We start from the raw sequence: 27,812 nt of genomic DNA, 5'->3' as shown, positions 1-27,812 counted from the left end.
GAACAACAGAAACCCACTACATGGAGCAGCTCAGCTTGGGGGGGGGGGGGGGGGGGGGGGAGGCCCACTGCCCCCCACCCCCAATTAAAATAAATAACACCCCCCCCCCCCAGGCTCGGGGGGGCAGGGGGTGGCCCCCCCCTCTATTTTTACATCATGCAATGTCTTGCCCCCCCCCCCCTGCCCCCTCCTCACCCATCCCCCAGCTCTGTTATGGCTTTTGGTAGGATTTGGGCAGTGGGTTGGGGGGGGGATTTTGGGGTGCTGGGGAGGGAGTTCCAGCTGCCCCCCCCCCCCCCCTAAGTGAGGGTGATGTAGGCTGACGCCTTCTCCTTCAGCTGCCGGAGACAGAGGTGACAACTCCAGCTGCCTGCAGTGACACACCGGGGGGGTGAGTTGGGGGACCCCCCCCATAATCCCTGCTGCCCCCCTCACCCCCAAACCCTCACCTTCAGGGGGTTCTGCCATGGGGGGGCTCAGGCAATACATGTGGTACCCCCGGTCGCAGTCATCGCAGAAGAGCAACTGGTCCTGGGACACACACACACACACACACAAAAAAAGGGGGGGGGGGGTCAGTGATGTTGGGGTGCGGGGGGGGGGGGGGAGGTCCGGGGGGTCCGTACATCGTTCTCAGAGGTGCCGCAGAGGCTGCAGGACTTGCACTCGATGCATTGCCAGCGATAGGTGCGCACGGCTGCTGTCATGTTGACGGTGAACTGCAGGCAGGAGGGGTGGCCTGGGGGGGGAGGGCAGAGGGGGGGGTCGGGGGGGGCCGGGGGGGACACGGGGGCCCCCCAAGCTAGCCTCCTCCTCCCCCCAGGCCACACGGTGGAAGCACATAGGAACTGTGCCACACACGTGTGTGTGCACAAGTACATGGGGGGGGGGGCTGAAGGGGACGTGGGAGTGTGCGCAAGCGTGCGAGCACCTGTAAGCTTGCACGAGGGTGGGAGTGTGCGTTCAAGTGTGTGGGAGCATGTTCAGGCATGTGGGAGTGTGTTGGGGTGCATTGGGGAGTATATTCAAGTGTGTGGGAGCATGTTTGTGTGTAGCAGTGTGTTGGGGCATGTTGGGGAGTGTATGGGAGCACGTCGGGGAGTGTGTTTGAGCGCATTCAAGTGTGTTCAAGCATGTGGGAGTGTGTTTGAGCATGTAGGAGTGTGTGGGAGCGCATTGGGGTGCGTGGGGGTACCGGCACGTCCGCAGTCGGCGCAGGAGATGAGCTCCTCGGGGCAGCCGGTTTTCTTCGCGCCGCCTAGACAGAAATCACAGTAACCGTTTGGGGCCACCGGCCCCTCAGGGGCTGCGCGAGCTGAAAGGCAGCAGAGAGACCCCCCGTCAGTGGGCGGGGGGCAGGCAGGGCAGAAGCCCAGGAATAGGGGCAGGCAGGGGGGCAGGCAGGACACCCCCCACCCCCTGTGGACCCAGCCCCCCCCCCCAATTTCTCACACCCCATGTCTGCACCCCAAAGTGGGAGCGACCCCCCCCAGCCCCACACTGCGGGGGGGGGGGGGGGGGGGGGGTGGCAGCAGTGGGGGGGGATTATTGAAGGGAGGGCATTTTGAGGGTGCTTTGTTCCCCAGAGCCTGGCAACAATGGGGTGGGGGTTGGGGATTTTGAGGGGGGGGGGTGTTACCTGTGTTCCTGCGCTGGTTTTCAGGGACCCAGTTCAACTCTTTGTAAAACTCTGGCGGGGGGGAAGGAAAAAAAAAAAAAAAGAGGATGAAGCCCTTCCCCTTCACACACACACCCCCAACCCCCTCGGCAAGCATCTGGGGTGCCCCCCCCCGCCACACCCATCGCTCTTTGTGTGCAATGCTGCACAGTACACGGTTGTCATGGAAATCAGCTGGGGATGGGGAGCCCGGGGGGGGGCTGGGTGTGAGCCCCCCCCATATACTCCCCCTCCCAGCACCCCTGGGACCCCCAGGTGGGGCAGGACCCCCCCCAAACACCCCCAAATAGTTCCAAGACCCCAGCCCCCCCAATTGGAACAGAGACCTCAGCACTGAGACAGACCTCCCCTCCCACTCCCCACCCTCAAAGGACCCTTGGGGACCCTCCCGGGGGGCGGGGACAAGGGGGGGGCAGGGGGTGTGTGTCGTCGTCCGCCCCCCCCCCCCAACTCACGCTTGTGGTGGTTCCTGCGAGGGAGGGGCAGGCGCTCGCCGTGGTCCTCCCCCTCCTCCTCGGCCAAATGCGTGTGGGTGTAATGGTAGCTCAACCCCGGGCGGTTCTTGTAGCGCTTCCCGCAGACTTTGGGGGGGGACGACACATTGGGGGGGGTTGTCACCCCCCCCTTAATGTGGTGTCCCCCCCTCCAGCCTTGTCCCACTCACTGTCACACACGTAGGGCTTGTCCCGGTCCTCCAGCGCGGTGGCATCCTGCCTCTTCCGCATGGCTCCGATGCCGTAGGCCTTGGGGGGGGGGACAGGGTGTCAGGCCCATTTTGGGGGACGACGATGACGGGACAGGTGTGTCCCCTGCTGTGTGTGTCCCATCCCCCCGCCATCTCCAGGCTCCCACCTTGCCCTTGGCTTTGTTTTTCCGGCGGGGGGTGTCATCCTCCAGCTCATCCCCCTCCGGTTCGTGGGGGAATTCACCTGGCAGCGGCTTCTGCGAGAGGCTGGGTCAGGGACGGACAGATGGACAGACGGGGGGGGGACAGACAGATAGGGACACACACACACACATCCCTTTGTGGGTCAGGGATGGGTGGATAGACGGACAGGGGGACAGACAGGGGGACAGACAGGGGACACCCCCCCCCCCCAACCACCACCCTCATGGGTCAGGGATGGATGGAGGCTGGAGACACAGAGGGATGGGGACAGACGGACAGACAGGTAGGAGAGAGGGGAGAGCAGACAGATGGACTGATGGACGGGGGGGTAGGAGAGAGTGGACAGATGGACGGACAGGGGTAAGGGAGAGCAGACAAATGGACAGGGATAGGGGAGAGGAGAGAGCGGACAGGTAGACAGACAGGGGTAAGGAAGAGCGGACAGACGGACAGACAGGTAGGAAACAGGGGCGAGCAGACAGACGGGACGAGTGGGTGGCCTAGATGGACAGACGGGTGGACGGACAGGGCTGGCCAGGCCAGAGGGAGGGACAGACAGACAGCTGGACGCACCGGGCACTCCAGCACCGTCTCCTCTTCCTTCAGTTCCACCTTCTTGTCCCCAGGCTCGGCGCAGAGCAGAGCCTCCAGCACCGGCCCCTCGGGGAGCCCCCCCTCCTTCTTCAGGGGGGCTTCGCAGTCTTGGGGGGGGGGGGCAGAAAGAAGGGGGAGGGGTCGGGAGGGGTCCCGAGGGGATTCCCCCCCCCGTGCCCCCCCCCAAAAATCCTGCTATTCTCACAGGGCCGCAGCCGCGGATCTTCCAGGATGTTCAGCCGCCGTTTCTTACGCCAGCAGCGTGCCGGGTAGGTGTAGATTTGGCCTGGGGCCAGGCCTGGGGGACCCCCACGTCACCGGGGGGGGTGTCTGGGGGACCCCCCCAACCTTGGACACCCCAACTCACCCCCCCCCCAGACAGACCCTGATCCTTGACACCCCTAACCCAGCTCGGATCCTGAACCCCAGGCCCTGAATCCCAATACCAGCCCCTGAACCCCAACTCCCGCCCCTGAACCCCAATATCAACCCCCGAACCCCAACCTCTGAATGCCAATATCGGCCCCTGAACCCCAAAACCAGCCCCTGAACCCCAAAATCAGCCCCTGAACCCCAACCCGACCCCAATACCAGCCCCTGACCCCCAATATCAGCCCCTGAACCGCAAAACCAGCCCCTGAACCCCAACTCCAGCCCTTGAACCCCAACCTCTGAACCCCAGCCCCAGCCCCTGACCCCCAATACCAGCCCTGAACCCCAACCCCAGCCTGTGAACCCCCAAACCAGCCCCTGACCCCCAACCCAGACCCCTCCCCTAGACCCCAGCCCCACACACCAGCCCCAGCTCTGGGACATCCCCAGGGAGCCCAGGGGTGCAAGGGGATGGTGGCCACAGGCGCAGGGGTGCTGGCCACGGGTGCAAGGGACTACAGTGAGTGCAAGGGGATGGTGGCCACAGGCGCAGGGGTGCTGGCCACGGGTGCAAGGGACTACAGTGAGTGCAAGGGGATGGTGGCCATGGGTGCAGGGAGCAGTAGCCATGGGTGCAAGAGACCACGGAGGGTGCAAGGGGCCATGGTGGGTGCAAGGGGATGGTGGCCACAGGTGCAGGGAGTGGTAGCCATGGGTGCAAGAGACCACAGTGGGTGCAAGGGGATGGTGGCCACGGGCACAAGGGACCACAACAGGTGCAAATGGACAGCGGCCACAGGCGCAGTGGCCAACCAGCTGGCTTTGCTGGTGGCGGGTGCTGCCCGATGACTGGTGGCTAGCAGGGTTGGGGGTGAGGGTGCCCATTTTGGGGGGGGGTGGGTGCTCTCACCGGGGCCGCGGTGGGTTTTCTCCATCCAGATGTAACAGTTGTTCTGGGCAACGCCGGTCTGGGAGTCGAGGAAGGGCAGGCGCATGCTGCGCTCGGCGCAGAGCCGCGCGTTGTAGCTGCGGCAATGCTCCAGCGCCTCGCGGTAGAACTCCTCGCCAAGGCTGTGGGGCGTGGTGTCAGGGTGGGGGGACCACCACCCCAAAAAAATCTACCCGCCCACCCACCCCACCTGGTGCATCGCAATCCATCTTTGCCATCTTGAACGCCAAAATCAACCCCAACATCTGCTGGGAGCATCAGGGCCTGTCGCAACCAACCTGCGCCCCAAAATTTGGCAGCACCCTGGGGCATCACCCCCACCCTGCACCCCAAAATCTGACAGCACCCTGGAGCATCACAGTCTTGCACCCCAAAGTCTGACACCACTCTAGAGTATCATCACCCCCACCTTGCACCCCAAAAATTGATATTACCCTAGGGCATCACGGCCTGGCACCCCAAAATCTGACACCACCTCCAGGGCATCAACCCCACCCTGCACCCCAAATTCTGACACCCCCCTGGAGTATCACAACCTGTCACCCCCCCCGCACCCCAAGCCCCCCCCCCGGGGCATCACAGCCCCACTGCAGGGCCAGGGTGTCAGGGTGGACCCCCCTGACTGGAGACCCCCCCCCAACCCCCCCTCCCCAGCACATCACAGCTGTCACTCCCCCCGCGCACCCCAAAATCTGACACCACCCTGAAGCATCACAGCCTGTCCCCCCCCTGCACCCCCCCCACCTTGAGACCCCCCAAAACCCCCCCCGGACCCTCAGTAACCCCCCCCAGCAGGGTATTTTGGGGGGGGACGGATGGACACGATCCCCACCGTGTCCCCAACCCCCGGGTCACCCCGACATCGGGGAGGGGATCCCTCCAAACCCACCCTCGGAGGGTCAGGCAGGTAAAACGGGGCCGGGGGACACACACACAAGTGCACGAGCAGCCGGTACCAGCGGGGGTCGCCGGGTCCCGGCCACTTGGGTCCCCTTCCCGGGGGGGGTTGGGGGGGGGGGGCGGGGTCCGGCCCGGCCGTCTGGGTCCCTCCCCGCCCCCAACACCTGGACGGACAGTGGGGGGGGTCCGGGGTTGGGGGGGGGGGCTGGCGACCATCGAGACCGGGACCCCTCCCCTCCGGTACCCGTGGAGGGGGGGGTCCATGCCCGGTGGTCCCCTCCTGGTGGGTCCCTTCTCCCCACCGGTACCGAGGGGGGGGTCCGTCCCTGCCGGTACAGGGGGCTTCCCCACACCGGGGTGGGTGTCCCCTCCCCACCGGTACCGGGGGTGTCGTGTGTCGTCGTCCCCCCGTGGGTCCCTTCCCCGCCGGTACCGGGGGGTGGGGGTGGTGGTGTCCATTCTCGGTAGGTCCCTCCTCGCCGGTACCGGGGGGTTCCCCGGGTGTGTTGGGGGGGGTGGGTGGGGGTCGCGGTGGGCGGGGGGGGCACTCACCATTTGAGGGGCTTGTGCAGCGCCGTGGCCATTTTGCGCCGCCGGGGCCGCTCCGCCGCTCGGGCACGGGGAGGGGGCGGCGGGGTTCAGCCCCGGTTTTTCCTCCGCTCCCCCCCCCAACCCCCCCCTCCCAACCCGGGTCCAGGCTCACGGATCGCTCCCCGGGACCCTCCACCCACCCACCGGGGAGGGTCCCGGTCCCGAAGAACCCCCCCCCTCCCCTCCCGCTCCCGGTGCCCCCCCACCCCCCACCCCGGTCCCCGCCGGTACCGGGCGGGCGGGGAGGGCCGGAGAGGGGGATAAGGGGGGGCTGCGGGAGGGACTACATCTCCCGGCATGCCACGCCCCGCCCCCCCGTCGCCGGCCCCTATTGTGCGGGGGGGCTGTCAGTCACCGCGGGGGGGTGGGGGGGGCTTGCTGGCTGCACACCCCCCACTGCAACGGCCCCGGGGTTGGGGGGGGGCGAAACCGGGGCGTGAAGGGTCGGTGTCGTGTATGTGTCGTCCCCCTCCGGGCCCACCCGTGACCCCCACACCCCATGGCTGGGGGGGGCACAAGCCCACACGGGACACGGTGCCCCACCCCCCCGTGCTGGTGCCGGTACCCGCTTCCCCCCCCCCCGTGCTGGTGCCGGTACCCGCTTCCCCCCCCCGGTGCAGATGCTGGTATCGCTGCCCGGTGCCCCCCCCCCGTGCCGGTGCACTCACGCTCTCCGCGGGCCGTGCAGGGGCGTGGCCATGCCCCCCCCCTCCGCCGCCGGGGCCGTGCCGCGCCCCGGCGCCTCATTCATCCTCTGGGGCGGGAGGCGGAGGGGGGTACGGGGAGGGGGGCGGCCCCATCCCACCCCCGCACCCCGGGAAATGTAGTCCTGGGGCAGCAACCCCCACTGCCCCCCCCCCGGGCGGGACCCCCCCTTATAGCCCCCCAACTAAGGACATCCCCCCCAACCCCTAACCCCCCACACGGAGCCCCCCAGACCCCGACAGACCCTCCCTATTCCCCAAGACCCCCATAGACCCCCTCAGCCCCTCCATAATCCCCCCAGGGCCACAGGGTACACGGGGCGGGGGGAAGGCACTGGCAACTGGGGAAACTGAGGCACGCTCGGGGGGGCGGGGCTCCTGCAGCAGCAGCCCCTTTAAGAGGTTCCCGCCGGTTGCCATGGCAACGGTCGGTGCTCCAGTTCCTTATGCAAGATAAGGCAAGAAATTCAGATTCTATATAGAGAGCTCTGTATTTTATATCTATAGGTGTGCAGGGGTGTGCACACACGTGTGCGACGGCCCTGGCCCCTCCTCCATACAAAAAACAGGGCAGGGGGGAATCAGGGGAAAAAAAATTTAAAAAAATATCAACAAAATGCCTCACACGAGGGCCCCGCAACTTGGCACCAGAGCTCCTGCACACTGACGTGCAGACACCTTGCACACCTCGCACGAGGGCCTCGCAGGGGTGGGGGGACTGCTCCACCACAGCCCCCCTGGCAGTGAAGGGCTGCCCCCCCTTCCCCAGGGGGGTACTGTTATATATATATTATATTAAATTAGAGAAAAATACAAAAATCTCCTCATTTTAAGTTAAAAAATAATAAAAAAACAAAAAACACAATAGAAGAGAATTGGGGGGGGGGGGCTCTTCCCCCCCCGGGCTCTGGGGAGGGGGGGGCCCTGATGGCAACAGAGAGCCCCCCCACATCCACAGCCCCCCAAAGGAGTGGGGGGGCCAGTGGGGGCCACCTCAACCTCCAGGGGGGAATGGGGACACCCCCCTCTCCAGCCTTCCACAGGGGTACTGGGATCCCCCCAACCCTGCAGCTGGGAGCACTAGGGACCCCCCAAAACTCAGGGCAGGAGGGGAATTGGGACACCCAGCCCCCCATTCAGGAAAAGGGGGTGCCCCCCCCTCACAGCTCAATCTCAAAGGTTTTCTGGAGGTCCCCAGCAAAGGGGTTGGGGAGGGGGTGGGGGTGGTGGGGGCTTGGCCCCCAAGGCTGCCCATCGCACCTCAAAAGGGTCTGTAGTAGTTTCAGGGGGACCAGGGGGGGTTAGGACCCCAGGGGTGGGGAAGGGGGGGTTAGTTTTGGGGGGTAGAGCAGCAGCACAGATGATGTTGGCCACCATTTGGGAGGGGGTGATGCCCACCATGGGTACGGCGGAGGGGTAAAGCCCTCCCGGGATGGGAGGGGGCATGAAAACAGCAGGGGGGTCCCCCTCGTAACCCAAAGGGGGGGGGGGGGCATAGGGCCCGGTGCCCCCCCCTCCTTGCTGCTGTGCCATGGCCGCCTTGGAGACCTCCTCCAGCCATCGCTCGGCCTCCGAGGGGGTCCGGTGATGGTGGGGAGGGCCCGGGGCCCCCCCCTCTGCCCACGATGCCGGGCCTGCAGGGAGGAAGAAGAGGGATGAAGGGCTGGGGAGGAGGGGAGGGATACAGGAGGCCCCCAAATAAGCAGGGACCCTAACATAGTGGGGGGGGGGGGGGGGGGGTTTACCTGTGAGGCCTCCTGCCTCAGCCAGGGGGGTGGGGGTACCATTGGGGTCCCTGATATTGGGGAGGGGGGGGCAGGCGAACGAAGCGTCGATCTGACTGCAAAGATCGTTGATCCCATCACCAACCCCAGGGGGGCTCACCTCCACCTCAGACCCTACAAAAATAGAGGGGGGGGACACACAACACACAAAGCCAAATGATGCTTCCCCCCCCCCCCCCAAAAATTAAGTTTTCCCCCCCCCAAAAGCCCCTCACCAGGGCCTCGGGCCTGGCTGCCGTCCCGGCGCTGGAGGGTGGAGGGCAGCTCATTGAGCCGGAGCGAAAGTTGCCGTTTAAAAGGAGAATTTTGCTGGCTGAGGTTGGGAAAACCGCGGAATGAACCTTGTCGTACCAACTGTTCCAGGGGAGCGTGACGACGGGGGATGGCGCATTGAGACCCCCCCCCGATCCCCCCATCCATGGGTGATGCCGCCATCGCCGGTACCGGTGAGGTGCTACCGGGTTGTGGTGGGATGGGGGGTTCGGCGGGGGGGATCTCATCTGCGGGGTGGGGGGGGAAAAGCAAGGGTTAGGGGTTGTTACAACCCCACCACCACCTTTAACCCCCCCCCACCACCACCCTAGAGTGCTCACCCCGTTTTTTGTTGGGGGCATGGAAGAAGCCCTCGTGGGTGACGGGGGGGCGGGAGGTGTTGAAGGTGGCGGTGAGGCCGCATTCCTTCTCCCGCTGTTGTTTGCGTTCCAGGCAGGCGGCAAAGGCGCAGCCCACGGCGTGGCTCAGCCGCTCACCCTGTCGGGGGGGGGGGGGGGGGGGGGAAATACACGCATAGGGAATGTCAGGGTGGCACCGGCAGCCCCCTCCTAAAGCGGTTGGGGAGGGGGGGTGTCCTGTATCCCTGAGCATCCCCTATCCCTGATGCCACAGCATCCTGTATCCCCAAACCTGGACCATCCTGTATCCCCATCCTGGAACATCCCATATCCCTAAAACCAGAGCATCCCACATCCCCAAGCCTGGAACACCCCGTATCCCCGACCCCAGAGCCTCCAATATCCTTGACCCCGGAGCATCCCGTATCCCCGACCCCGGAGCATCCCATATCCATGAGCCCAGAACCTCCCAAATCCCTGGGCATCCCATACATCCATCCCTGAGCATCCTGTATCCCTGAGCCCAGAGCATCCCCTATCCCCAACCCCGGAGCCTCCCAAATCCCTGAGCCCAGAGCATCCCCTATCTCCAACCCCGGAACACCCCATATCCACGACCCCAGATTCTCCCATATCCCAGCCCGGCACCCACAGAGTCCTTGAGGGCCAGGAAGCAGTGGCAGATCCAGCGGCGTGTGGTGCCGTCCCGGCAAATGTAGGAAAAGGCTTTGTCGAAGTTGCGGTCGGGGGCGCAGAACGAGACCTTCTCAATGGTCTGGTCGACAAGGAGGTCCTGGGGGCAGGGGATAAAGGGGGAAAGGGGGGGGGTGTCACCCAGGACCCCCCAACCCTGACCAGGGACACCCCAAGCACCCACTCACCTTAGTCTTATCATCCACCACGCGGAGCCCGTCCGCCGACACCCACAGCACTGACTTCACCACTTTCTGGCCACTCTGCGAAGGGGGGGGGGGGGGGGGTCAGAAGGGGGGGGCAAGGGCCCCCAGGAGGGACCACCCACCCCCCCCCAGGTAGGGGAGGGGAAGCGCTCACCGCTTTGAGCTTCTTCACGGCCTCCTCGCAGATGTGCATCCCCCGTGACTCGTCCACCTCCGCATGTCCCAGGTACTACAGGACACACACACACACCCCCATCAGGGGGGGATGATACACCCCCGAAACATCCCTGTGCCACCCAGGCCAGAGCATCCCGTACCCTATATCTCTGACCCAGAGCATCCCACATCCTGTATCCCTGACCCCAGAGCATCCCGTATCCTTTCCACCTGAGCATCCTGCATCCCTAACCGCAGAGCGTCCCGTATCCCCTGCCCCGGAGCATTCTACATCCCTCAGACTGGAGTATCCCATATCCCTCGCCCCAGAGCATCCCCTGCTCCAGAGTATCCCATGTCGTTTCCACTGAAGCATCCTGCATCCCTGACCCCAGAGCATCCCACATCCCCACCCCAGAGCATCCCGTATCCCTTGTAACCAAGCATCCTGCATCCCTGACCCTGGAGCATCCCATATCCTTTCCACTGGAGCATCCTGCATCCCTAACCCCAGAGCATCCCATATCCCTCACACCGGATAATCTCACACTCCTACCCCAGAGCATCCTGTATCCCTGACCATGGAGCATCCCACATCCCCACCCTGGAGCATCCTGCATCCCTTGCACCGGAGCATCCCATATCCCCATCCTGAAGCCTCAATGCCGGCCAGCAGAGAAAGACCCCACAGGACTACCCCAAACAACCACCCCCCACCACATCCCAGCATTGGGGGGGGGTGGTGGTGGTGATGGTTATCCCTGCTCCCACTCACCCGCACAGGAAAGCTGCACTTTCCACGCCGCACGGCCTCCTCATCTGCCTGCCACTGGTGCGGCCGCGCCGCCTCCGGCACATAGGCCGGCTTCTTCTGTCGCAGGCTCTGCCGTAGCTTGTTCATTGCTGACCCCCCTAGGCCTGGAAGAGGGGGGCACACAGGGGTGAAGACACCCACCCCCAAAAGCCCATGGGAGCCCCTTCCTCAGGGCCGGCTCCCCCACAGACAGGGTTTTTTTTGGGGGGGGGGGGGGGGGGTGTCCTGGCCCCCCCCCACTTTGATCTCAGCAGCTCCAGACTGAACTGAGACACTGCTGTCTCCCCCTGGTTATATTTAGCCCCCTCTGCAGAGGTTGGGGACATTGGGGGGTGGAAACAGGGCCATGGGGGGGGGATAGACACCATGGCTGGAAGGGGACATGGGGTACTGGGGGGGGGGGGGGCTGTGCCCCTGCAGAGGCTGGGGACATTGTTGAGGGGAGTCACCATGGCTTGCAGGGTGACCGGGGACATCGGGGGACCGGGGGTGCGTGTGTGAAGGCGGACCTGACACCACATCCCCCCCCCCGCCTGCCCAGCACCGGGGAGCCCCGGAGAGGGACACAGCAGCCGGGCTGCCACGCTTGTGTGCCCTCCCCCCCTAAGGGGACCCCACGCGTGTCTCCCACCCCCCAAGTCTCAGGGGTCCCGCCCTGACGGGGCACGGACCGGGCAGAGGCCATGGCGGGGGGGGGGGGGGGGGGGGGGGGCGCGGACGGGACCCACCGGCCCCGGTTGCCCCCCTGCACTCCGGGGTCCCCCCCCGGGGCGCTGCCTTACCCGCCGCCGCGCCCGGGGCTCGGCCCCCTTCGGCCCCCGTTCGGCTCCGGGGCTGTGGCTAGAAGGCTGCACGCACGCGCCCGCCGCTCCCCCGCCCTCCTCATACATATGCAAATGAAGCACCGCCCCTTCTCCCAGCCCTACCGCTGGCCTCGCCCACTCTGGTCCCGCCCCGCCCGCTTCATAAATATGCAAATAAGACAGTACACCACCACCCCGCCCCCGTCGGAGCTGCGAGAGCAGCGCGGCCCCACCAGCCATTGACTGGCGAATTCATGAATATGCAAATTAGCCACAGCCCCCCCCCCCGCTCCCTGCTGTCCCCACCCTCCTCCATGTGGTCCCCTCGCAAGCAGCCGTCCCCCTCCAATAAACCGGGACCCCCCCCAAAACTAACCCCCCCCCCCCAAAACTCCCCACCCCCCCAGGGGAGGCATATCACCCACTCCCAGGACCCATTTGGGGGTGAATGAACCATCCTTTATTGGGGGGGGGGGGGGGGGGAAAGCAGCCTCAGGGGGGGTCCACCGGTTTGGGGGAGGGTCCCAGGAGTGGGCATAACGTTCCTCGAAGAGGTCGTGGCAGGGGACGCAACTCCCCAGGCGGGCGCAGACCAGGAAGGCGCCCACCATTTTGCGGTGGAGGGAATAGGTTTGTTGGGGGGGGGTGTCAGCCAGTACCCTAACATAACAGGGAGCAACACCTGCACCCGCCAGGCCATCCCCTGCCCCCCAAAATGGCTTCACCCAGGATCATCACCACATCCACATGGGCCACTTCGAACGCCTACAATGGGGGGGAGTGGGTAAGGGAGTGGGCACCCCCAAAAAGATTGGGGGGGGGGGCACCAGCTCCCCAAGACCCTCACCTTGGTTTTGAAGCCCATCAGGAATTTGAGGTCTGGGGATTTCTGCAGCACCTTGGCCCGGTTGCTGTCAGCCACAGCCTGGATCACCTGGGGATGGGGGGGGGAGCATAGCATAGAGATATAGGGAGGGGTGAGGGGTGCAGAGTACACCCTCACCCCCCACCACTCCATACCTCGACACAGTGATCTGTGATCTCCTTGTTGAAAGAGCAGCTCACCCCAAAATCCAACAGAGTCACCTGGAGAGGTGCGGTGATATGGGTGCTCAGAGGTCCCATTGAGGGTGAGGGGCTCTTTTTTTTGAGGGGTGGGGTGTCTGTACGGTGTGCCCCCCCCCCCAAATGCTCACCCTGTGCCGGTCAGCATCATAAAGAAAATTTGCCCAGTTAGGATCTGTCTGCATGAAGTGAAATTCAAAAAGTTCCTGCAGGCAAAGGTGCAGGAGGTTGGTGTAGATCGGGGGGGGGGAAAGACAGAGGGGTTAGGGGAGCTGGGGGGGGCCCACAAAGGGCTCCCCCCCCAAAAAAAAAAAATCTAGGGCTGACTCACCTGGTCTCGCAGGTCCTGGGGGAGATTCCAGCACCGGTCAAGGGGGACGCCGCTCCCCAGCTCCATGGAAAGGACACGTCAGCTCGTCCATGCCTGCAGCACCAAAAAAAAGGGGTCATCTTGTAGGAGTTCCCTGGATGGTGGGGGGGGGTGAGGCAGGCATGGGGACCCCCCACCCCAAAAAACAACCCTCTGTGCCCCCCTGTGAAGCCCCTCCACCCTACCTGAAGGTGTGGGTGCAGTCAGCTTCCCGGCAGTAGTCGCATTCCCACTCAAGTTCCCTCTGCAAGGCCTCCCGGGATTTATCGGCAAAGAGGCCTGGGGGGGAAAAAAAAGGATTTAGGGACACCTCCCCCTGAAGAATCTGGGGGTGTCCTGCCCCCCCATCTCTCCCAGGGGAATCGGGGTCCAGCTTACCCTCTGGCAGCACAATACTCATCTTGAGCAGAGAGAGGAGGTTGTCAATGTCACTGTGGATGCTCTGGGTGATGCCAGGATACTGTGGAAAAGCAAAGTTGGAAGGGGGGGGGGTATAAGTGTTGGGGCACCCCCAGCCCCCAACCCATCCCAGGGCTCACCTGGATCTTCACGGCCACCTCAGTGCCGTCCCGCAGCACCCTGAGGTACACCTGCCCAATGGAGGCAGCAGCAAAAGGTGTCTCCTTGAAAGCCAACATTTTCTCCCACCAGCCAGGGCCCAGCTCCTCTGCCAGCACTTGCTGTGGGATGCAGGATGGAGAGGGTACTCAGCTGACACCCCCAGATCCCACTTCTCCTGCTCCCCCCCCCCCCCAAAACCCCAGGGCCCCACACTCCCCCAAAAGTCACTCACGGTGGTCTGCCAGCGCAGCATGAAGTCGGTGCTTTGCCGGATGTGCTCGAAGATCCGTTGCAGCTGCGAGCTGAAGAAGCTGGTGTCTGAAGGGGGGATGGGGTGGGGAATGTTGGAGAGCTGGGACCCCCCTATCCCACCCCAGAGCCATGGGACCCCCCCACCCCACCCCGACTCCAGCACCCTGAAACTCCCAACTCCCCCTCCAACCCCAACCCAGTCACCCCAAGGCTGCTCTACCCCCCTGGGGTGCCTGGGGGGGGGGGTCTGGGTGCCCTTGGGGGGGGTCCAGGGTTGGGAGGGTATCCACCTTGGATGCTGAGCATCTGCCCCAGCTTGAGGGCGGCCCCCTGCACCTGGCAGAGCATGGCCACAATCCACTCAGTGTTAGCTTCTGAGAGGAGGGGACTAGAGTCCAGTAGGGAGCCAGTAGCTAGGGGGGCACAAGCTAGGTGAACCCCCCCAAATGGGGGGGGGGATTTGGGGTGACCCCCCCCAATCCTGTACTCACCCTGGGGCTTGCTGCTCTGCCTTGCCCGTGCTGCCTGGGCCAGGGCCCCCATGCCGAGACCCACCACCAGTCCTGGGGGGGGATAGGGGACATGACAGACCAGAAAGGACCTCCCCTAGGCTGTCCCCCCCATATTCCTAAGCCCCCCTCCCCCCCCCCAGCCCGATCCCGGCTGCCGATGGGTCGAGCTCCCACGTCCCCCCCCACCCCAGCACTGACCCAGGGCGGGGGGGGGGGGAGCCCGGGGCCGCCTGCCCGTGTCCCGTCCCCCCCCCGTACCTCCGAAGCTGGCCAGCCGTCCGAGGCAGGAAACGGGCACCCGCCGCTCTCAGGCCCTCTCGCTGAGCTGGGGACACACACACACACACACAAGGAGATTGGGGGCTGGTCCCGGGGGTCCCTCAAGGCCGTGTTCCCCCCCCCCACTCACTCACTCACTCACTCACCTTCTCCCGGGGGGGGGGTCCGGGCGGCCCCGGGCCTCCCGCGCCCGCTGGGCCTCCTCAGCCGTGAGGCCCCGTAAGGCCCCGGTCCAGTACAGCCCCCGCAAGGTGACGGGAGGGGATTTGGGGAGGATCGCCGCCATAGGGAGGGGGTTTAGGAGGAGCGGAGGGGAGGGGTCAGGGGTCAAAGGGCACCAGGGTGCCCGGCCCGGTCAGCTCCGTTCATGTTCAGTCCTCTCCGCGCCATCCCGACGCTTCCGGGCTTGCGGCCCCGCCCCCCCGCCTCCCCCCAATGGGAGAGGAGGAGCGCTTGCGGAGGCCCCACCCATACCGGAAGAGCGCATGCGCGGAAGCGCTCCCACGGCACCCCACTGCGCCTGCGTCCCAGGACATTCCCCCCCCCCCCCTTTCCCCACAGTGTCCCTTGTCCTGGGGACCCCCCCAACCCCCAGAGAGCCCCCCAGGAGGGGGGACCCCCACCCCTAAAACCCCCAAGACAGCACAACCGACACCTGGGACACCCCCCGGGACCCCCCCCAACCCTCAGGGAGACCCCCGGGGGGAGGGTAGCCCCTACCTCCCCCCCCCAAACCAGCACAACCGACACTGGGGACTCGCCCCTGCCCCCTTGAACATCCCCCCCCACCCCGGGAACCCCCTGAACCCCCAGAAATCCCCCCAGAAGGGGGAACCCCCACCCTAAAACCCCCCCAAAACCCCTTCAAAACAGTACAACCAACACCAAGGATCCCCCACCCCTCTGAACCCCCCCAGGACCCCCCCAACCCCCAGACCCCCCCAGGAGGAGAAACCCCCACCCCTAAAACCCCCTCAAAACAGCACAACCAACACCAGTCATCCCCCCCACCTTTCCTTCAACCAGCCCCATTTATTGAGGGGGGGCTGTGTGCCCCCCCCTCAATCCGGGGGTGCAGCAGCATGACCCTCCCCTCAGGCCGACCCCCAGCCCCCCCGGGGGGAGAACGTAACAATGGTTGTCATTCTCCTGGTGCGGGCTCAGCTCCTTCAGCTGCGTGTTGCTGCCGTGAAGCCCCCCCAACCCCCGAAGTTGACAACGGGGGCTCTTCCCCTGCTGCGCCAACGCCAACACCCCCTCTATCGGGTGTGTGTCCCCCCCAAATAATTCTTTCCCCCCCCAATATCGTTCCATCCCCCTTAAACCACGAGGGGGGGGTGGAAGAGATTGGGGATTTCAGGATCTTGCCGGTAGCTCGGGCTCAACGCCTCGCTGCGGATGCCTAGCAAAACACCTTGGGGGGAGGGGGACATGTCACACTTGGGGTGCCCCCCCTGCTGCAAATGAGACCCCCACACACACCTGGGGGGGTGCAGTAGCCTTCCCCCCCCCCTTACCCATCAGCACGGCCCAGTGGGCTTTGTGGCCTCGATGGCAGCAGGGTTCGTGGTTACTGTCCTCGTCGTAGCTGGGGTGACGTTAAGGGGGGGGGTTAGGGGGGGTAACGGGGTGAATTGGGTCCCCCCCTCAAAAAAAAAAAAAAAAAAAAAAAAGACAGCAGGATACGGCACGAGGAGGGGGAGCCCCCCAAGGAGGTGACATGAGATCCGAGGCCGGTTGGACCCTTCCAAACCCCCCAAAAGTAACTTGGCGCGACAAGGGAAAAGCTCCTGAGCCAGCGCCGCCATGTCAGCCGCTGTGGGGACAAAATTAGAGGGGGGGGCAGGGGAGCTAGTGTTGCTGAAATCTGGAATAAAACTCCTTAACAGCAATGAGAAGTTAAGAAGCAGGCACTTCTTTATTGCAGCGCTGGGCACACAGGGGATCACTCCACCTAGTGTGTGCACCTGTCTAGTTTAATCATGCAGGTTAAATACACACCTGTTATACATAGTCACTAAATTTCTGGGAAATGTCATACATAATCATCAACTGTCCGATAAATCATTAGCATATGTAAATGTCCCTTTACGCAGGCGTGGTGAAGTCTCTGGTGGTCTTCAGAAGCCCTCTGGTGGTCTTCCATAGTCTTCCTCACTTTGTCCGATAGTTGACCTCTCTTATGTGATTCTGCGTAGTACAATTTTCGCCATCATGTATTAGATTTACATAAAAGTACATTCAATGTTAATTCTTGAATTTAACATTTCTAGTGATTGGCCCTCAATCACACCACCTTATCAATATTCTTATGCTAAAACATTCATTGGTTAATCTTACTTAATTCCACTAACTGGAATCTTGATCAAAGTGGGGTTTCTAAGCAACAGAACTAAGGTCCATAACGATCTCTCTTAGTTTCTTAGGACAAAACACTACAAACTAACAAATCGGTCGAAGTTTCTATGGTTAACTAATTTTAGACAATACTTATTTTCTTATGATTGTATACAGCACATTTTATATGTTCCTAATTTTCAATGACTACATTGCGAGCTTCAAACCCCTATATTCTACAATCTTTACCTTTTGATCAAACCCAGCTTATATAAAATTTTAACTTATCAGAATATTTGTAACACTAGAACCCCCCAAAAAAGGGTGCGTGTGTCCCCCCTCACCTCACAGTACCTGAGAACATCTTGCCCTGGGCGGTGAAGCCATGTTCCCGTGCCATCCCCACCAGCTCCTCCAGCCCCATGTTGTGGGTGGGGGCCAGCAGCAACACCACCATCCATAGGGCCACCAGCCTGCACCTTGGGGGGGGGGGGGGGGGGGAGGGCACAGGTTGGGGGGGGGCACAGCACCCCCATATTGTTCCATGTGCGCCCCCCCCCCAAAAAAACCAATTACTGGGGTCCATCTTGGATTAGGGGCGGCGCCAGGTGGTGGAAGAGGAGCCATTTCAGGGGGCTGCTGAGGCGGGGGGGGGGGGGGGGCGGGCAAGGGACACCCCCGGGAAGCTGGGGCAGGATGGGGGGGATCCCCTAAGCCGGGTGGGATGCCCCAGTGAGCCGCCCCCTCCCCCGAGAGGGGGGAATCCTTCAGCTACACCTGCCCCCCCAATCAGTAAGGTGTACCTCCCCCCCGGTTCAGGCCGGGCCCAAGACCCCCCCGCCCCGGCCCCCACCTCTCCCGGCGCCGCCACAGCAGCTCCCGGACACCGCCGTCCTCCCCCAGCGCGGCCCCCGCCCGCTCCACCGCGTCCCGTAGGACCCGGCCCAGCGGGGGAGGTGGGGGGTGGGGTGGCGGCAGCGGCACCTGGGCCATACGAAGGTCAAAGGGCACCGGAACGGAAACGCGAGGTCGAAGGTCAAAGATTTCCCCTCCCGCCACCGGCTAGGCCGTCCCCGTTTTGATTGGCCAGCACGCCGGGTACCCGCCTCGCTCTGATTGGAGGAGACGGCGGTGGGCAGGCGGGAGAGAGGTTGCCGCGCGGCTATTAGCTGGTTAGAGACGGTACACGCGGCTGAGGAGGTGGTGGCGGGCGGTGGGGGGCCGCGCTGGGCCCGGAGGGGGTTCGGGGAGGATCCAATCCGGACACGAAGTCCCCACGGGGCGGGAGGACCTGGGTGGAGCGACCCCGGGGCGGGGGGATTAACCCTTCCTTTACCGGGGGTGTAACCCCTTCCTCACTGGGGGGGCCTGGGGCATTTCCCCCCCCCCCGCCTTTGCCCATCCCTGGGGCCGCTTTCCTACTGGGGGGGGTGTCCTCCCTCCCCGAGTAGCCTATGGGGGTTGGGGGGTTAAAGGGGAGGGGGGGCAGCCCCCCCCCCCAGCCTCCCCTCCAGCACCCCCATCTCTCCCCGCAGGCTGGGGGGGGGGCCCGACATGGCAGTGCAGGACCTGCACCCCAACCACACCATCTACATCAACAACCTGAACGAGAAGATTAAAAAAGATGGTAAGGGGGGGGGGGGGTGTCTTGCCTTCCTCCCCACTCACCCTCCTCATCCTCCTTTTTTTTTTCCCCAGAGTTGAAAAAATCCCTCTATGCAATTTTTTCACAATTCGGTCAAATCTTGGATATCCTGGTGTCATGCAGTTTGAAGATGAGGGGTCAGGCCTTCATCATCTTCAAGGAGATCAGCAGTGCCACCAATGCCCTCTGCTCCATGCAGGGCTTCCCCTTCTACAACAAACCCATGGTGAGCCCTGCCACCCCCACCAAAATCCTCGTGGAGCCCCCCCAAATCCTCATGGAGTCGCCCCCAGATCCACGTGGAGTCATCCCAAATCTCCATGGAGCCATCCCAAATCCCCATGGAGCCCCTGAAATCACCATAGAGCTGTCCCAAATCCCCATAGAGCCCCTCCAAATACTTGTGGAGCTGTCCCACATCCTTGTGGAGCCCCCCAAATCTTTGTGGAACCATCCCAAATCCCTGTGGGGATCCCCAAATCCCTGGTGAGCCCTCCCAAATCCCCGTGGAGCCCCCAAAATCACCATGGAGCTGTCCTAAATCCTTGTGGAGCCCCACCAAATCCCTGTGGAGTGTCGTCATCCCCCATCCTGTCCCCCCAAATCCGTTCCCACTCACCTCCGGCTTTTTTCCCCGCAGCAGATCCAGTACGCCAAGACGGATTCAGATATCATCGCCAAAATGAAAGGAACATTTGTCAAACGTGACCGGAAACAAGAAAAAAGAAAACCCAAAAATCAAGATGCACCGACAGCAAAGAAAACCAGAGCCGGAACTGGCGCGGCAGCAGCAGGTGGCGTTCAGGGAACCATCCCAGTGAATTGATGGGGGGGGTTTACAGGCGCTGAGCCCCTCTTTTCTTCCCCACAGGGAATGCTGTCGTTGAACCAGGCTCCCCATATGATGCACCATATGGTGGGGCAACCCCCCTATATGCCCCCGCCGGGGATGATCCCCCCCCCCCCCCCGCATGACCCCTAGTGGTATTCCCCTGGGGGCCATGCCCCCCCCCAGCAAGTGATGCTGGGCCAGATGCCTCCAGCGCAGCCAGTAACAGGATTACTGGCACAACCCCCCCACCCTCTCCCCAAAATTTGATGCTGAATGAGCCGCAGCATCTAAAAAACCATCCCAAACCAGGAGGGAGATGGGGGGGTGGTGAGACTTTTGGGGGGGCTCCCCTGCCTCCTTTTGGGGGGGCTCCCCTGCCTCCTTTTGGGGCTGACACCCCCTTTTTCTGCCACCCCAGTTATCAGAGAACCTGCCGAATCACATCCTCTTCCTCACCAACCTGCCTGAGGAGACCAATGAGCTGATGCTCTCGTTCTCTTCAACCAGTGAGTGTCTCGGGAAGGGGGGGGGGGTGGGGTCTGGGGGGGCCCTGTTGACACCTGTGGCACCCCCCCAGGTTCCCTGGTTTTAAGGAGGTGCGGTTGGTACCAGGCTGGCACAACATCACCTTCGTTGAGTTTGATACCGAGGTGCAGGCAGGGGCTGCCTGCGATACCCTCCAGGGCTTCAAGATCACCCAGAACAACGCCATGAAGATCTCCTTTACCAAAAAGTGATCCCCCCCAAAACCCCCCCGCCAGCCCCCTTGCTACCCCCCCTTCCCCCCCATCCCACCCCCCCAAAGGTAAGTTTGCCCCAAGGTGGCTGACCCTTCACCCCCCCCACTCCTTCCTTTACCCCTCCCCCCCACCCCTCTCCAACCTCCGGGGGGGGTCTGCCCCCCCTCCCCCCCAAGCATTGTACCCAGGGTCTCTCTGCAGACATTGCACCTGGAGCTTCTTCACACACTCACCCACACACACACCCCCCAAAATAAACCCCTCTGTGTCCCACCGCTTGTTTGCTCTGCTGCTGGGGGGGGGAGGGGGTTGGGGCCAGGGTCAGGATTGGGGGACGTCGGGGCTGGAGGGGGTCTCCGGGCTTGGGGGAGGGCTTTGGGGACGGCCCTCCCCGAGCGGTTTGGGGCCGGGCGGAGTTTAGGACCGAGGATCCCGGCGCCCCCCTGCCCACGCGCATTCGCCACGCCTCTTTCCTTGAACCTGGCTCCGCCTTTCTGGTGACCACCTCTCCGCGCAGGCGCACAGAACCCGGAAGCGGCTCGCTTGGGCGCTGCCATATTGTGCCCGCTTCCTTCCGTACGGCCTGGTGGTGGTGGGCCGGCCTGGCGGTTCCAGCCATGTCCGAGACCTACGGTGGGTCGGGGGGGCTTCGGCCGGCCTGGTAGGGGGGTGTCAGGCTTGGGGGTCCTATGTGGGATGGAGGCCCTATAGGGAGTGTGTAGGGCCCTGTGTGGGGTGGAGGCCCTACAGGGGGTCTGTGGGCCCCTGTGTGGGATTGGGGGGGGGGGGGGGGCGTCTGTGGGGCCTTATAGGGAGTATATTGGGCCCCTGTGTGGGATGGGGGCCCTATTGGGAGCATATAGGGCTCCATATGGGGCCCTGCAGGGTATGGGTATATTGGAACTCTGTGTGGGATGGGGCCATACAGGGAGCATACGGGGCTCTGCATAGGGGTGCAGGGCGGGTGGGGGGCACTTGAGGCCCCTATAGGGTGCTTATGGGGCAAGCAGCCGTGGGGTGTTGCCCTTCACACGCCCCCCCCCCCCCCCCCCCCCCGCTTTCCTCCTAGGCCGTGACAGTTCACAGGGGACCCAATGCCAGGAGGTGACACCCCACGTGTGGGGGATTTGGGTCCCTTTTGGTGCCTCCTGCTTTTGCTGGGCACTGAATCAAGGGAAAAAAATGCTTCTTGGGGACTTTTCTGGGTGGTTTTTGCTGAGTTTGAAAGGGAGGGAGCGTAGCCAGGTGTGAAATCGCTTCCCCAAGGTTATTCCCCTCTGCGGGGGCTGCTCCTCATGGCCATTCCCCACCCGTCCCGTTGCTGCTTGACACACCTTGAGTGTAAAAACACTTTTTTTTTTCTTTTAATCTTCCTCTTCAGATTTCCTCTTCAAGTTCCTCGTGATAGGGAGTGCCGGCACGGGGAAGTCCTGCCTCCTCCATCAATTCATTGAAAACAAATGTAAGTTGGTTTACTTTGGGTTTTATTGCTGCTGTGCCGGCTCTCTCCCAACCAGATTTGTCTCTCAGGCTGCTGGAAAACACTGCCGAAATATTTCTCTGTGGGACCTTTTGCTAGTGGAAAAAAAAGTGGGGTTTGTTGTTTTGCTGGGGTTGGTTTTTTTTGTGTTCTGGAGCCTCAACCCTTCCTTGCTAGGTCCAGCGCTGGAAAAGAGCTTTTACGCTTTGGTGGATAAATGGAGCTTTGCTACAAAATGCTGAAACTTTGCCTCTCTCTTTTCTGAAACCTTCAATTTTCTTTTGTAATGGGGTGGAGGAAGGCTTTGAGCCTGCTTAATTGGAAGCAAAATGCTAGGCACCCCTCCTCCTTGGCGCTTTGCAGGTTTAATTTCATGTATGCTGGCAAGGTCCTTGCTTGCAAAATTGTCTTGTAACGAGCTTCCCTTCGCCGGGGGATAATCCAGGTGGCAAAGTCGTGCTGGAGCATGGTGGGGTTTGCCCGAGGAGCTGAGATCCCAGGCGTGGTGGGAAGCTGAATTGTTCTTTCGTAGCTGGCTGGTAGCGTATCGGGCACCTCTTGTTTCTGCAGTCAAACAAGATTCAAACCACACGATCGGGGTGGAATTTGGCTCTAAGGTCATCAACGTCGGTGGAAAGACGGTGAAGCTGCAGATCTGGGACACGGCCGGGCAGGAGAGGTTCAGGTAAAGGAAAAAAAAAACACCTCATGGTGCTGGAGCCATGCACAAACACTTGTCTTCAACATCTGCTGGCTTTTTTGGGGCTTTTTTTTTTTTAATTATTTTTAAACTCCCTTTCCAAAAGGAAACCGGGTGCCAGTACCTCAATCTCTCTCTTGGGACTCAAAAGCCACCATGGCAGTCGAGGTGCCGAGCACAGGGGGACAATCCCTTCCCTAGTCCTGCTGGCCACGTTATTCCCAATGCAAGCCAGGATGCTGTTGGCGACCTGGCCACGCTGCCAGCTTATCTTCAGCTGATCCTTTTCCAGCCTAGGGTTCTCGTGACCCAAGTGCAGGACCCGGCACTCAGCCTTGTTGAATCTCCTCAACCCATCAATCCAACCTGTCTGGATCCCTCTCTAGAGGTTTCCTTGGCAAACCGAGGGTGCCGGAGGACCAGAACTCCCCCAGCAATTAAATAAGAATATTGGCACCCTGCTTGAGACAAGGGTCCTAAAAACACTGTCCCTGCTCGAGTTACCTGTGGAGCTTTTCCTCCCTTCCCAGCAGCGCAGCCCACGAAGAGGGCCCCCGATCTCAAACTGGAGGGTTGGGTTCTCTTGTTTGTGCCTCCTCTCTCCTCCTCTTCCTTCTTAGGTCGGTGACTAGAAGCTACTACCGGGGCGCAGCTGGAGCGCTGCTCGTGTATGATATCACTAGGTGGGTTCCCCGGCCGCAGAGCCCTGACCCCCTCGGTACTGGGGAAAATTGGGGCTCAGCACCCCACCCCCTGCTTCTGCCCCCCCCCCCCCCCCCCAATCCAGCCGGGAGACCTACAACGCACTGACCAACTGGCTGACGGATGCCCGCACCCTTGCCAGCCCCAACATCGTCATCATCCTCTGCGGGAACAAGAAGGATTTGGATGCCGACCGGGAGGTGACGTTCCTGGAGGCTTCGCGCTTTGCCCAGGAGAACGGTGAGGGATGTGGAGAGAAACACTGGCTCCTGGGGCTAATTACGGTTGAAGTAACGAGCCTTCTCTTACTAACCAGAGCTCATGTTCCTGGAGACCAGTGCCCTGACGGGAGAGAATGTGGAAGAAGCCTTCTTAAAATGTGCGAGGACCATATTAAACAAAATCGAATCAGGTACGGCAGCTCTGATTTGGCTTTTCCAGGGTGGGGAAGGGAGGTTTTGGGTCCCCATGGGACCAGGAGGTTTTGGATCCCAACGGAAGTTTTAATCCTTCCCCTCACCCCCCTCCTGGACTTTATCCATCCGACTCAGGTGAACTTGACCCGGAGAGGATGGGCTCAGGGATCCAGTATGGAGACGCCTCCCTTCGCCAGCTGCGGCAGCCCCGGGGAGCTCAGGTGCAAAGCCGGCAGCAGTGCAGTTGCTAAATGCCTGTGCCCAAGGTGAGATCCCCGTGCCGGGGGGGGGGAGCTGCCCGGCCCCCCAACTCACACCCTGGCTGTGGGAGAAGGGGTCAGATGACACCCACCATGTCACAGCGTTGCTACAAACCTCTTTTTTTTTTTCCTTGTTTGTTTTTTCTTTTTCCCCTGCCACCAGGACCATGTGCCTCGCTTGCTGAGCCCCCCCAGCTTCCCCAGGAGCCCCCCCCCGTACCATTTGTCCCCTTCTCATCCTAAGAAGCCCCGGGACTCTCAAGTTTACCTCTGTGGCAAATGCCTTGTTTTGATTGTATTTGACCGAGGTGGCTTCTGGCAAATGCTCCTCGCCCGCTGCTCGTTGTTCCCCCCAGCTGCTGGCCTGGTGGGCTACGTTGTGCATTGTCCCCCACACACATGCCCCCTGAGCAGGTTGGGTTGTATTCAGCTTGTTTGAAAACAAAACACTCCTCCGAGATGCTGCTACTGGCAGCATTTCAGGGTGCTTGAATGGAGGGGCGGGTCCCTGCCTCGCCCAGGGTGGGGGGACAGGCCCCCCTGCAGTGTGGCCAAGAGGGGTGGCTTGTCCCCAAGTGCTGGGGAGGGGGGAGGGTGTGTCCCTGCCCAGCCCCCTGGGTTTTGCCTTTATTTTGTGTGTGTGTGCGTGGTCTCCACTTTGCATTTCCACTTCCCCCTGCCATGAGAGAAAAGGTGGATTTTTTGGGGGGGAGGATGACGACAGGATGGACACAATGTTGTTAAACCCTCCACTGTCACTTTAGGGAGGGGGGGATGGGGATGTCACTTGCCTGTGCTGGAAGCTACTCACCTGTCCCCAGCCCCCCCCTTGCTTCCTCCCTGCAGGATGAGCCCCTGGGGGGGGGGTCCCCAGGCACCCACAGGGGCTCTGATTTTCCCTCCTTTGGGGACAACATCTCCCTTCAGCTCCGTCCACCTCCAGCCAGGTCCCTGTCCCCCACCCCAAAGTGTGTGTGTGTGTGGGGGTGTTTCTTTTCTGCTTCTCTTTGTGTTATTTATTGCACTTGCCGGGGTGGGGGGGTCCTGGGGGAGCCAGGGCTGTGTCCTAGTTGTTTTTTGTTTTTGTTTTTTTTCCTCTGGAAAAAGGAAGGAGGGGAAAAAAAAAGCAAAAGAAACACCAAAAAAGGCAAGTTTCCCTCCCCTCCAGGCTGTGAAAATGTGACTCGTACATAAAGTATCAATGTTTTCCAGTGCGTGGCTCCACTGCTTGTTTTTGGGGGGGGGAGCAACCACGGTGGGGTGTGCCTGCCCCAAATCCCCCTCCTGGGGTACTGTTGGGGTGCAGGGGTGGGTTTGGGGGGCCCCCCATCCCTGAGCTGCAGCCCCTTGGCTTTTTGTCTGCCCCCCCCTACCATGTGCTACCTCCTTTGTCACTCTTGGGGTTCTGGGGGGGTGGGTGCTCCCCTCTGCCCCTTCCTGGGCTGCTCCCAAGTAGGGGGGACACCTAGTTTTGGGGACCCAGTTCCCAGACTAGCCCCACTGTCACCAAGGTGGGGGTGTCCAGGGTTTGGGGGGGGGGGGGGGGATTGGCATTGGCACGCACAGGTTTATCATTAACAGCTGCAGGGGAACGGCACCAGGGCTACTGTCTGTCTGTCCGTCCCTCCTGGGGTGTCTGAGGGTGCCAGCCCCACCAGTTCCTTCAGGGTTGGTTAATCGGGGGGGTTGGGAGGGGGGCTCTATAAATCAAGGTGAGGAGGATAGAGGTGAGCGGGGTGCTGAGCATCACCCTGGTGCTGGGTGTCAGGGGCTGCTGCTTCTTTGGGGCTGGTGACAGGGGGGCAACCTACCCCCCGGACCGACCCCCCCTTACTCCTCCTGGGGAACGTGCTGCAAGTGGAGGTGATCCAGCTCATTGCTTCCCTCTGCCAGGTGAGCCCTGGGGAGGGGGGGTTCCAAGGCTGGGATGGCTCCCCCCTCAAACCTTATCCTTCTCCCCACAGCTCAGTGAGACCTACGGTGAGATTTTCACCTTCCACCTAGGCTCCCGGCCCCGTGTCGTCCTCTCCGGGTACTGGCTGCTGAAGGAAGCTCTGATCAACCGTACTGAGGAGTTCAGTGGCTGCGGTGGTTTCCTGGCTGTCCAACAGTGGAGCCATGGCAATGGTGAGACCCCCGTGATGTTGCCATGGGGTTTTTCAGGGAGCCGTTGGCGGTGTCTGACCCCCTTTTTTGAGGGGGGGTGTCCCCAGCTCCAGGTATCTTCTACGGGACCGGGGAACGCTGGCGGCAGTTGCGGTGCTTCGCCATCGTCACCTTGAAGAGTTTCGGAATGGGCAAGCGCAGTGCCAAGGAGCGAGTCCGCGAGGAAGCCCAGCATCTGATCCAACACCTCTATCAGACCCACGGTACAGCCCCCCTGAGAGCCCCCCCTGCTCCCCCCCCCAATTTTAGGGCAGCCCTTCGACCCCACTTTCCTGCTGAGCTGCACTGGCTCCAACATCCATCTGCTGGCTGGTTTTCGGGGAACGCTTTGAGTATGGGGACGAGCGGTTCCTCGCCCTCATGGGGCTCATCAACACCAACTGGAAGCTGATGAGCTCGACTTGGGGGCAGGTGGGAATTTGGGGGGCCCCCCCTTCCCTGGATCATGTTCCCCCACCCCGTTTCACCTTCTCTTCCTCCCGCAGCTGCTCTTCATCTTCCTCAACATCATGCTGTTTGTGCCGGGGCCGCACTGGCAGATCTACACCAACTACCTGCGGCTGGCCAAATTCGTGGGGGAGTGGGTGTGGAGGAACCGGCAGATGTTGGACCCCCAAAACCCCTGGGATTTCATTGACTGCTTCCTCCTGAAGATGCAGCAGGTACCCACCTCATCCCTGGCATGCCAAACTTCCCTGCAGGGTGCCAAAACCAGCATTGGCACTGGCGTGCGACTAGGGGGGGCCCTTCTCCCCCTCCCTTGGCAGGAGAAGGGGAACCCTGACACCCACATCATCAAGGACACGCTCTCCAAGACTGCCATCAACCTTTTCTTTGAGGGGACTGAGACCGTCAGCTCCACCCTCAAATATGGGTTCTGGATCCTGCTCCGGCACCCCGAGGTGGAAGGTACTGGGGGAATGGCACAGCACTGACCCCCCTCCCCGTCCCCAGCCCGGCTCCACGAGGAGATCGACCAGGTGATCGGCCGCCACTGCAGCCCCTGCATGGAGGACCAGAGCTGCATGCCCTATGTCGACGCTGTCATCCACGAGATCTAGTGTTTTGCTGACATTGTGCCCATGGGGGTGCCCCACACCACCACATGGGATGTCCAGCTCTGGGGCTACACCATCCCCAAGGTACTGCAGCAGGCAGACAGGCGATGGCCACGGGGTGCTGCAGCATCCCTGGGGTGCCATGTCAGGGCCCCAAACATCCCTGGGGTACCGCAGCATCCCTGGGGTGCTGCGTTGGGGCCCCCCGTGTCCCTGGAGCACTGCGGGAGCCCTCTCCCCACCTGCCGTGGTCCCCCTGACCCCCTCTCCCTCTGCACCCAGGGCATGAACGTCATCCCGCTGCTCTGCACATCCCAGTTTGACCCCAGCCAGTTTGCCAACCCCCAGACCTTTGACCTTGCACACTTTTTGGATGAGAACGGATGCTTCAAACGTAATGATGCCTTCATGGCCTTCTCTACAGATGTGGGGGGGTGGCACGAGGCCATGGACCACCCCCAGCCCACTGGTAAGAGACACTGACGGCCATTGCCTTGTAGGGAAGTGCGTGTGCTTGGGCGAAGGCCTGGCCGTGATGGAGCTCTTCATCTTCCTCACTAGTATCCTCTGCCATTTCCAGCTGAAGGTGGAGGAGGACCAGGCCACCATTGACATCACCCCTGAATCCAGCGGGTTAGGGTCAGGGGACGTTCCCCATCGCCTCTCCCTCATCCCCCGTTGAAACCCCCCTGC

General features: G+C 62.2%; 8 protein-coding genes across 12 annotated transcripts; 4 read left to right on the top strand and 4 right to left on the bottom strand.

Moving 5' to 3' along the window:
* Positions 1-250: 250 nt before the first annotated feature.
* DPF1 (double PHD fingers 1) lies at positions 251-6,708 on the bottom strand. Of its 4 annotated transcripts, none has more exons than XM_069774884.1 (12): positions 6,642-6,708; positions 4,444-4,604; positions 3,367-3,459; positions 3,141-3,268; positions 2,531-2,620; positions 2,343-2,421; positions 2,134-2,259; positions 1,640-1,690; positions 1,196-1,315; positions 627-739; positions 450-531; positions 251-370 (listed from the first exon to the last, which is right to left on the bottom strand). In XM_069774884.1, the coding sequence occupies exons 1-12, from the start codon at positions 6,671-6,673 to the stop codon at positions 300-302; spliced, it is 1,146 nt and encodes a 381-aa protein (XP_069630985.1). In that variant the 5' UTR covers positions 6,674-6,708; the 3' UTR covers positions 251-299. The 4 variants fall into 4 exon arrangements, with proteins under 4 accessions (XP_069630985.1, XP_069630984.1, XP_069630986.1 ...); XM_069774883.1 differs by lacking the exon at positions 6,642-6,708 and adding an exon at positions 5,935-6,081; XM_069774885.1 differs by lacking the exon at positions 6,642-6,708 and adding an exon at positions 5,935-6,081 and having other exon boundaries at positions 1,196-1,258.
* Positions 6,709-7,149: 441 nt separating this feature from the next.
* On the bottom strand, positions 7,150-11,860 carry NUMBL (NUMB like endocytic adaptor protein). Of its 2 annotated transcripts, XM_069774881.1 has the most exons (9): positions 11,724-11,860; positions 10,903-11,045; positions 10,126-10,200; positions 9,954-10,028; positions 9,725-9,865; positions 9,055-9,211; positions 8,677-8,961; positions 8,423-8,575; positions 7,150-8,311 (listed from the first exon to the last, which is right to left on the bottom strand). In XM_069774881.1, exons 2-9 carry the CDS (start codon positions 11,026-11,028, stop codon positions 7,851-7,853), a joined length of 1,473 nt encoding a protein of 490 aa, XP_069630982.1. In that variant the 5' UTR covers positions 11,029-11,045; positions 11,724-11,860; the 3' UTR covers positions 7,150-7,850. The 2 variants fall into 2 exon arrangements, with proteins under 2 accessions (XP_069630982.1, XP_069630983.1); XM_069774882.1 differs by lacking the exon at positions 11,724-11,860 and having other exon boundaries at positions 10,903-11,253.
* Positions 9,255-9,708, top strand: LOC138683600 (small proline-rich protein 3-like; the record flags this gene model as incomplete). The annotated part of the gene is made up of 3 exons (XM_069775586.1): positions 9,255-9,262; positions 9,347-9,519; positions 9,584-9,708. Coding segments are annotated over exons 1-3 (306 nt in total), but the record flags the coding sequence as incomplete, so codon positions are not given.
* COQ8B (coenzyme Q8B) lies at positions 11,040-15,324 on the bottom strand. Its single transcript, XM_069775125.1, is given in 17 exon segments — positions 11,040-11,045; positions 11,724-11,987; positions 12,170-12,381; positions 12,384-12,461; positions 12,464-12,509; positions 12,592-12,678; positions 12,765-12,830; positions 12,941-13,040; positions 13,133-13,273; positions 13,365-13,458; positions 13,558-13,639; positions 13,719-13,859; positions 13,973-14,058; positions 14,283-14,405; positions 14,484-14,555; positions 14,763-14,829; positions 14,926-15,324. Coding segments are annotated over 17 exon segments (1,809 nt in total). The 5' UTR covers positions 15,070-15,324.
* A 427-nt stretch (positions 15,325-15,751) lies between these two features.
* On the bottom strand, positions 15,752-18,112 carry ACTMAP (actin maturation protease). Its single transcript, XM_069775458.1, has 6 exons — positions 17,975-18,112; positions 17,697-17,766; positions 17,475-17,599; positions 16,470-16,599; positions 16,301-16,371; positions 15,752-16,197 (listed from the first exon to the last, which is right to left on the bottom strand). The coding sequence occupies exons 3-6, from the start codon at positions 17,575-17,577 to the stop codon at positions 16,103-16,105; spliced, it is 399 nt and encodes a 132-aa protein (XP_069631559.1). The 5' UTR covers positions 17,578-17,599; positions 17,697-17,766; positions 17,975-18,112; the 3' UTR covers positions 15,752-16,102.
* Positions 18,113-18,602: 490 nt separating this feature from the next.
* Positions 18,603-20,358, top strand: SNRPA (small nuclear ribonucleoprotein polypeptide A). The gene is given in 7 exon segments (XM_069775407.1): positions 18,603-18,747; positions 18,819-18,991; positions 19,406-19,582; positions 19,637-19,816; positions 20,016-20,088; positions 20,091-20,103; positions 20,175-20,358. Coding segments are annotated over 7 exon segments (849 nt in total). The 5' UTR covers positions 18,603-18,674; the 3' UTR covers positions 20,335-20,358.
* A 370-nt stretch (positions 20,359-20,728) lies between these two features.
* RAB4B (RAB4B, member RAS oncogene family) lies at positions 20,729-25,107 on the top strand. Its single transcript, XM_069775553.1, has 8 exons — positions 20,729-20,970; positions 21,719-21,799; positions 22,388-22,502; positions 23,138-23,200; positions 23,305-23,459; positions 23,536-23,631; positions 23,771-23,901; positions 24,059-25,107. The coding sequence occupies exons 1-7, from the start codon at positions 20,955-20,957 to the stop codon at positions 23,884-23,886; spliced, it is 642 nt and encodes a 213-aa protein (XP_069631654.1). The 5' UTR covers positions 20,729-20,954; the 3' UTR covers positions 23,887-23,901; positions 24,059-25,107.
* LOC138683407 (cytochrome P450 2F2-like) lies at positions 25,097-27,809 on the top strand. Its single transcript, XM_069775124.1, is given in 11 exon segments — positions 25,097-25,106; positions 25,664-25,788; positions 25,860-26,022; positions 26,115-26,264; positions 26,311-26,360; positions 26,362-26,472; positions 26,547-26,723; positions 26,829-26,970; positions 27,016-27,203; positions 27,402-27,588; positions 27,681-27,809. Coding segments are annotated over 11 exon segments (1,326 nt in total). The 3' UTR covers positions 27,704-27,809.
* Positions 27,810-27,812: the final 3 nt, after the last annotated feature.

This window comes from Haliaeetus albicilla, chromosome W (assembly GCF_947461875.1).
Source record: "Haliaeetus albicilla chromosome W, bHalAlb1.1, whole genome shotgun sequence".
NCBI classification, from domain to species: Eukaryota; Metazoa; Chordata; class Aves; order Accipitriformes; family Accipitridae; genus Haliaeetus; species Haliaeetus albicilla.
This window is presented reverse-complemented; position numbering and strand designations above follow the sequence as displayed.

Coding starts and splice junctions, on each gene's coding strand:
- DPF1 (XM_069774884.1), bottom strand. CDS start 6,673: ATGGCCACGCCCCTGCACGGCCCGCGGAGAGC. Junction 3,460..4,443: donor GAAAACCCACCGCGGCCCCG/GTGAGAGCACCC, acceptor GGGGTCCCCCAG/GCCTGGCCCCAGGCCAAATC. Junction 2,621..3,140: donor AGACGGTGCTGGAGTGCCCG/GTGCGTCCAGCT, acceptor AGCCTCTCGCAG/AAGCCGCTGCCAGGTGAATT.
- NUMBL (XM_069774881.1), bottom strand. CDS start 11,028: ATGAACAAGCTACGGCAGAGCCTGCGACAGAAGAAGCCGGCCTATGTG. Junction 9,866..9,953: donor TGGTGGATGATAAGACTAAG/GTGAGTGGGTGC, acceptor CCCTGCCCCCAG/GACCTCCTTGTCGACCAGAC. Junction 8,962..9,054: donor TGCCCCCAACAAAAAACGGG/GTGAGCACTCTA, acceptor CCCACCCCGCAG/ATGAGATCCCCCCCGCCGAA.
- ACTMAP (XM_069775458.1), bottom strand. CDS start 17,577: ATGGTGGTGTTGCTGCTGGCCCCCACCCACAACATGGGGCTGGAGGAG. Junction 16,600..17,474: donor CCAGGGCAAGATGTTCTCAG/GTACTGTGAGGT, acceptor TTGTCCCCACAG/CGGCTGACATGGCGGCGCTG. Junction 16,372..16,469: donor GGGCTCCCCCTCCTCGTGCC/GTATCCTGCTGT, acceptor ACGTCACCCCAG/CTACGACGAGGACAGTAACC.
- RAB4B (XM_069775553.1), top strand. Junction 22,503..23,137: donor GCCGGGCAGGAGAGGTTCAG/GTAAAGGAAAAA, acceptor CTTCCTTCTTAG/GTCGGTGACTAGAAGCTACT. Junction 23,632..23,770: donor ATTAAACAAAATCGAATCAG/GTACGGCAGCTC, acceptor CATCCGACTCAG/GTGAACTTGACCCGGAGAGG.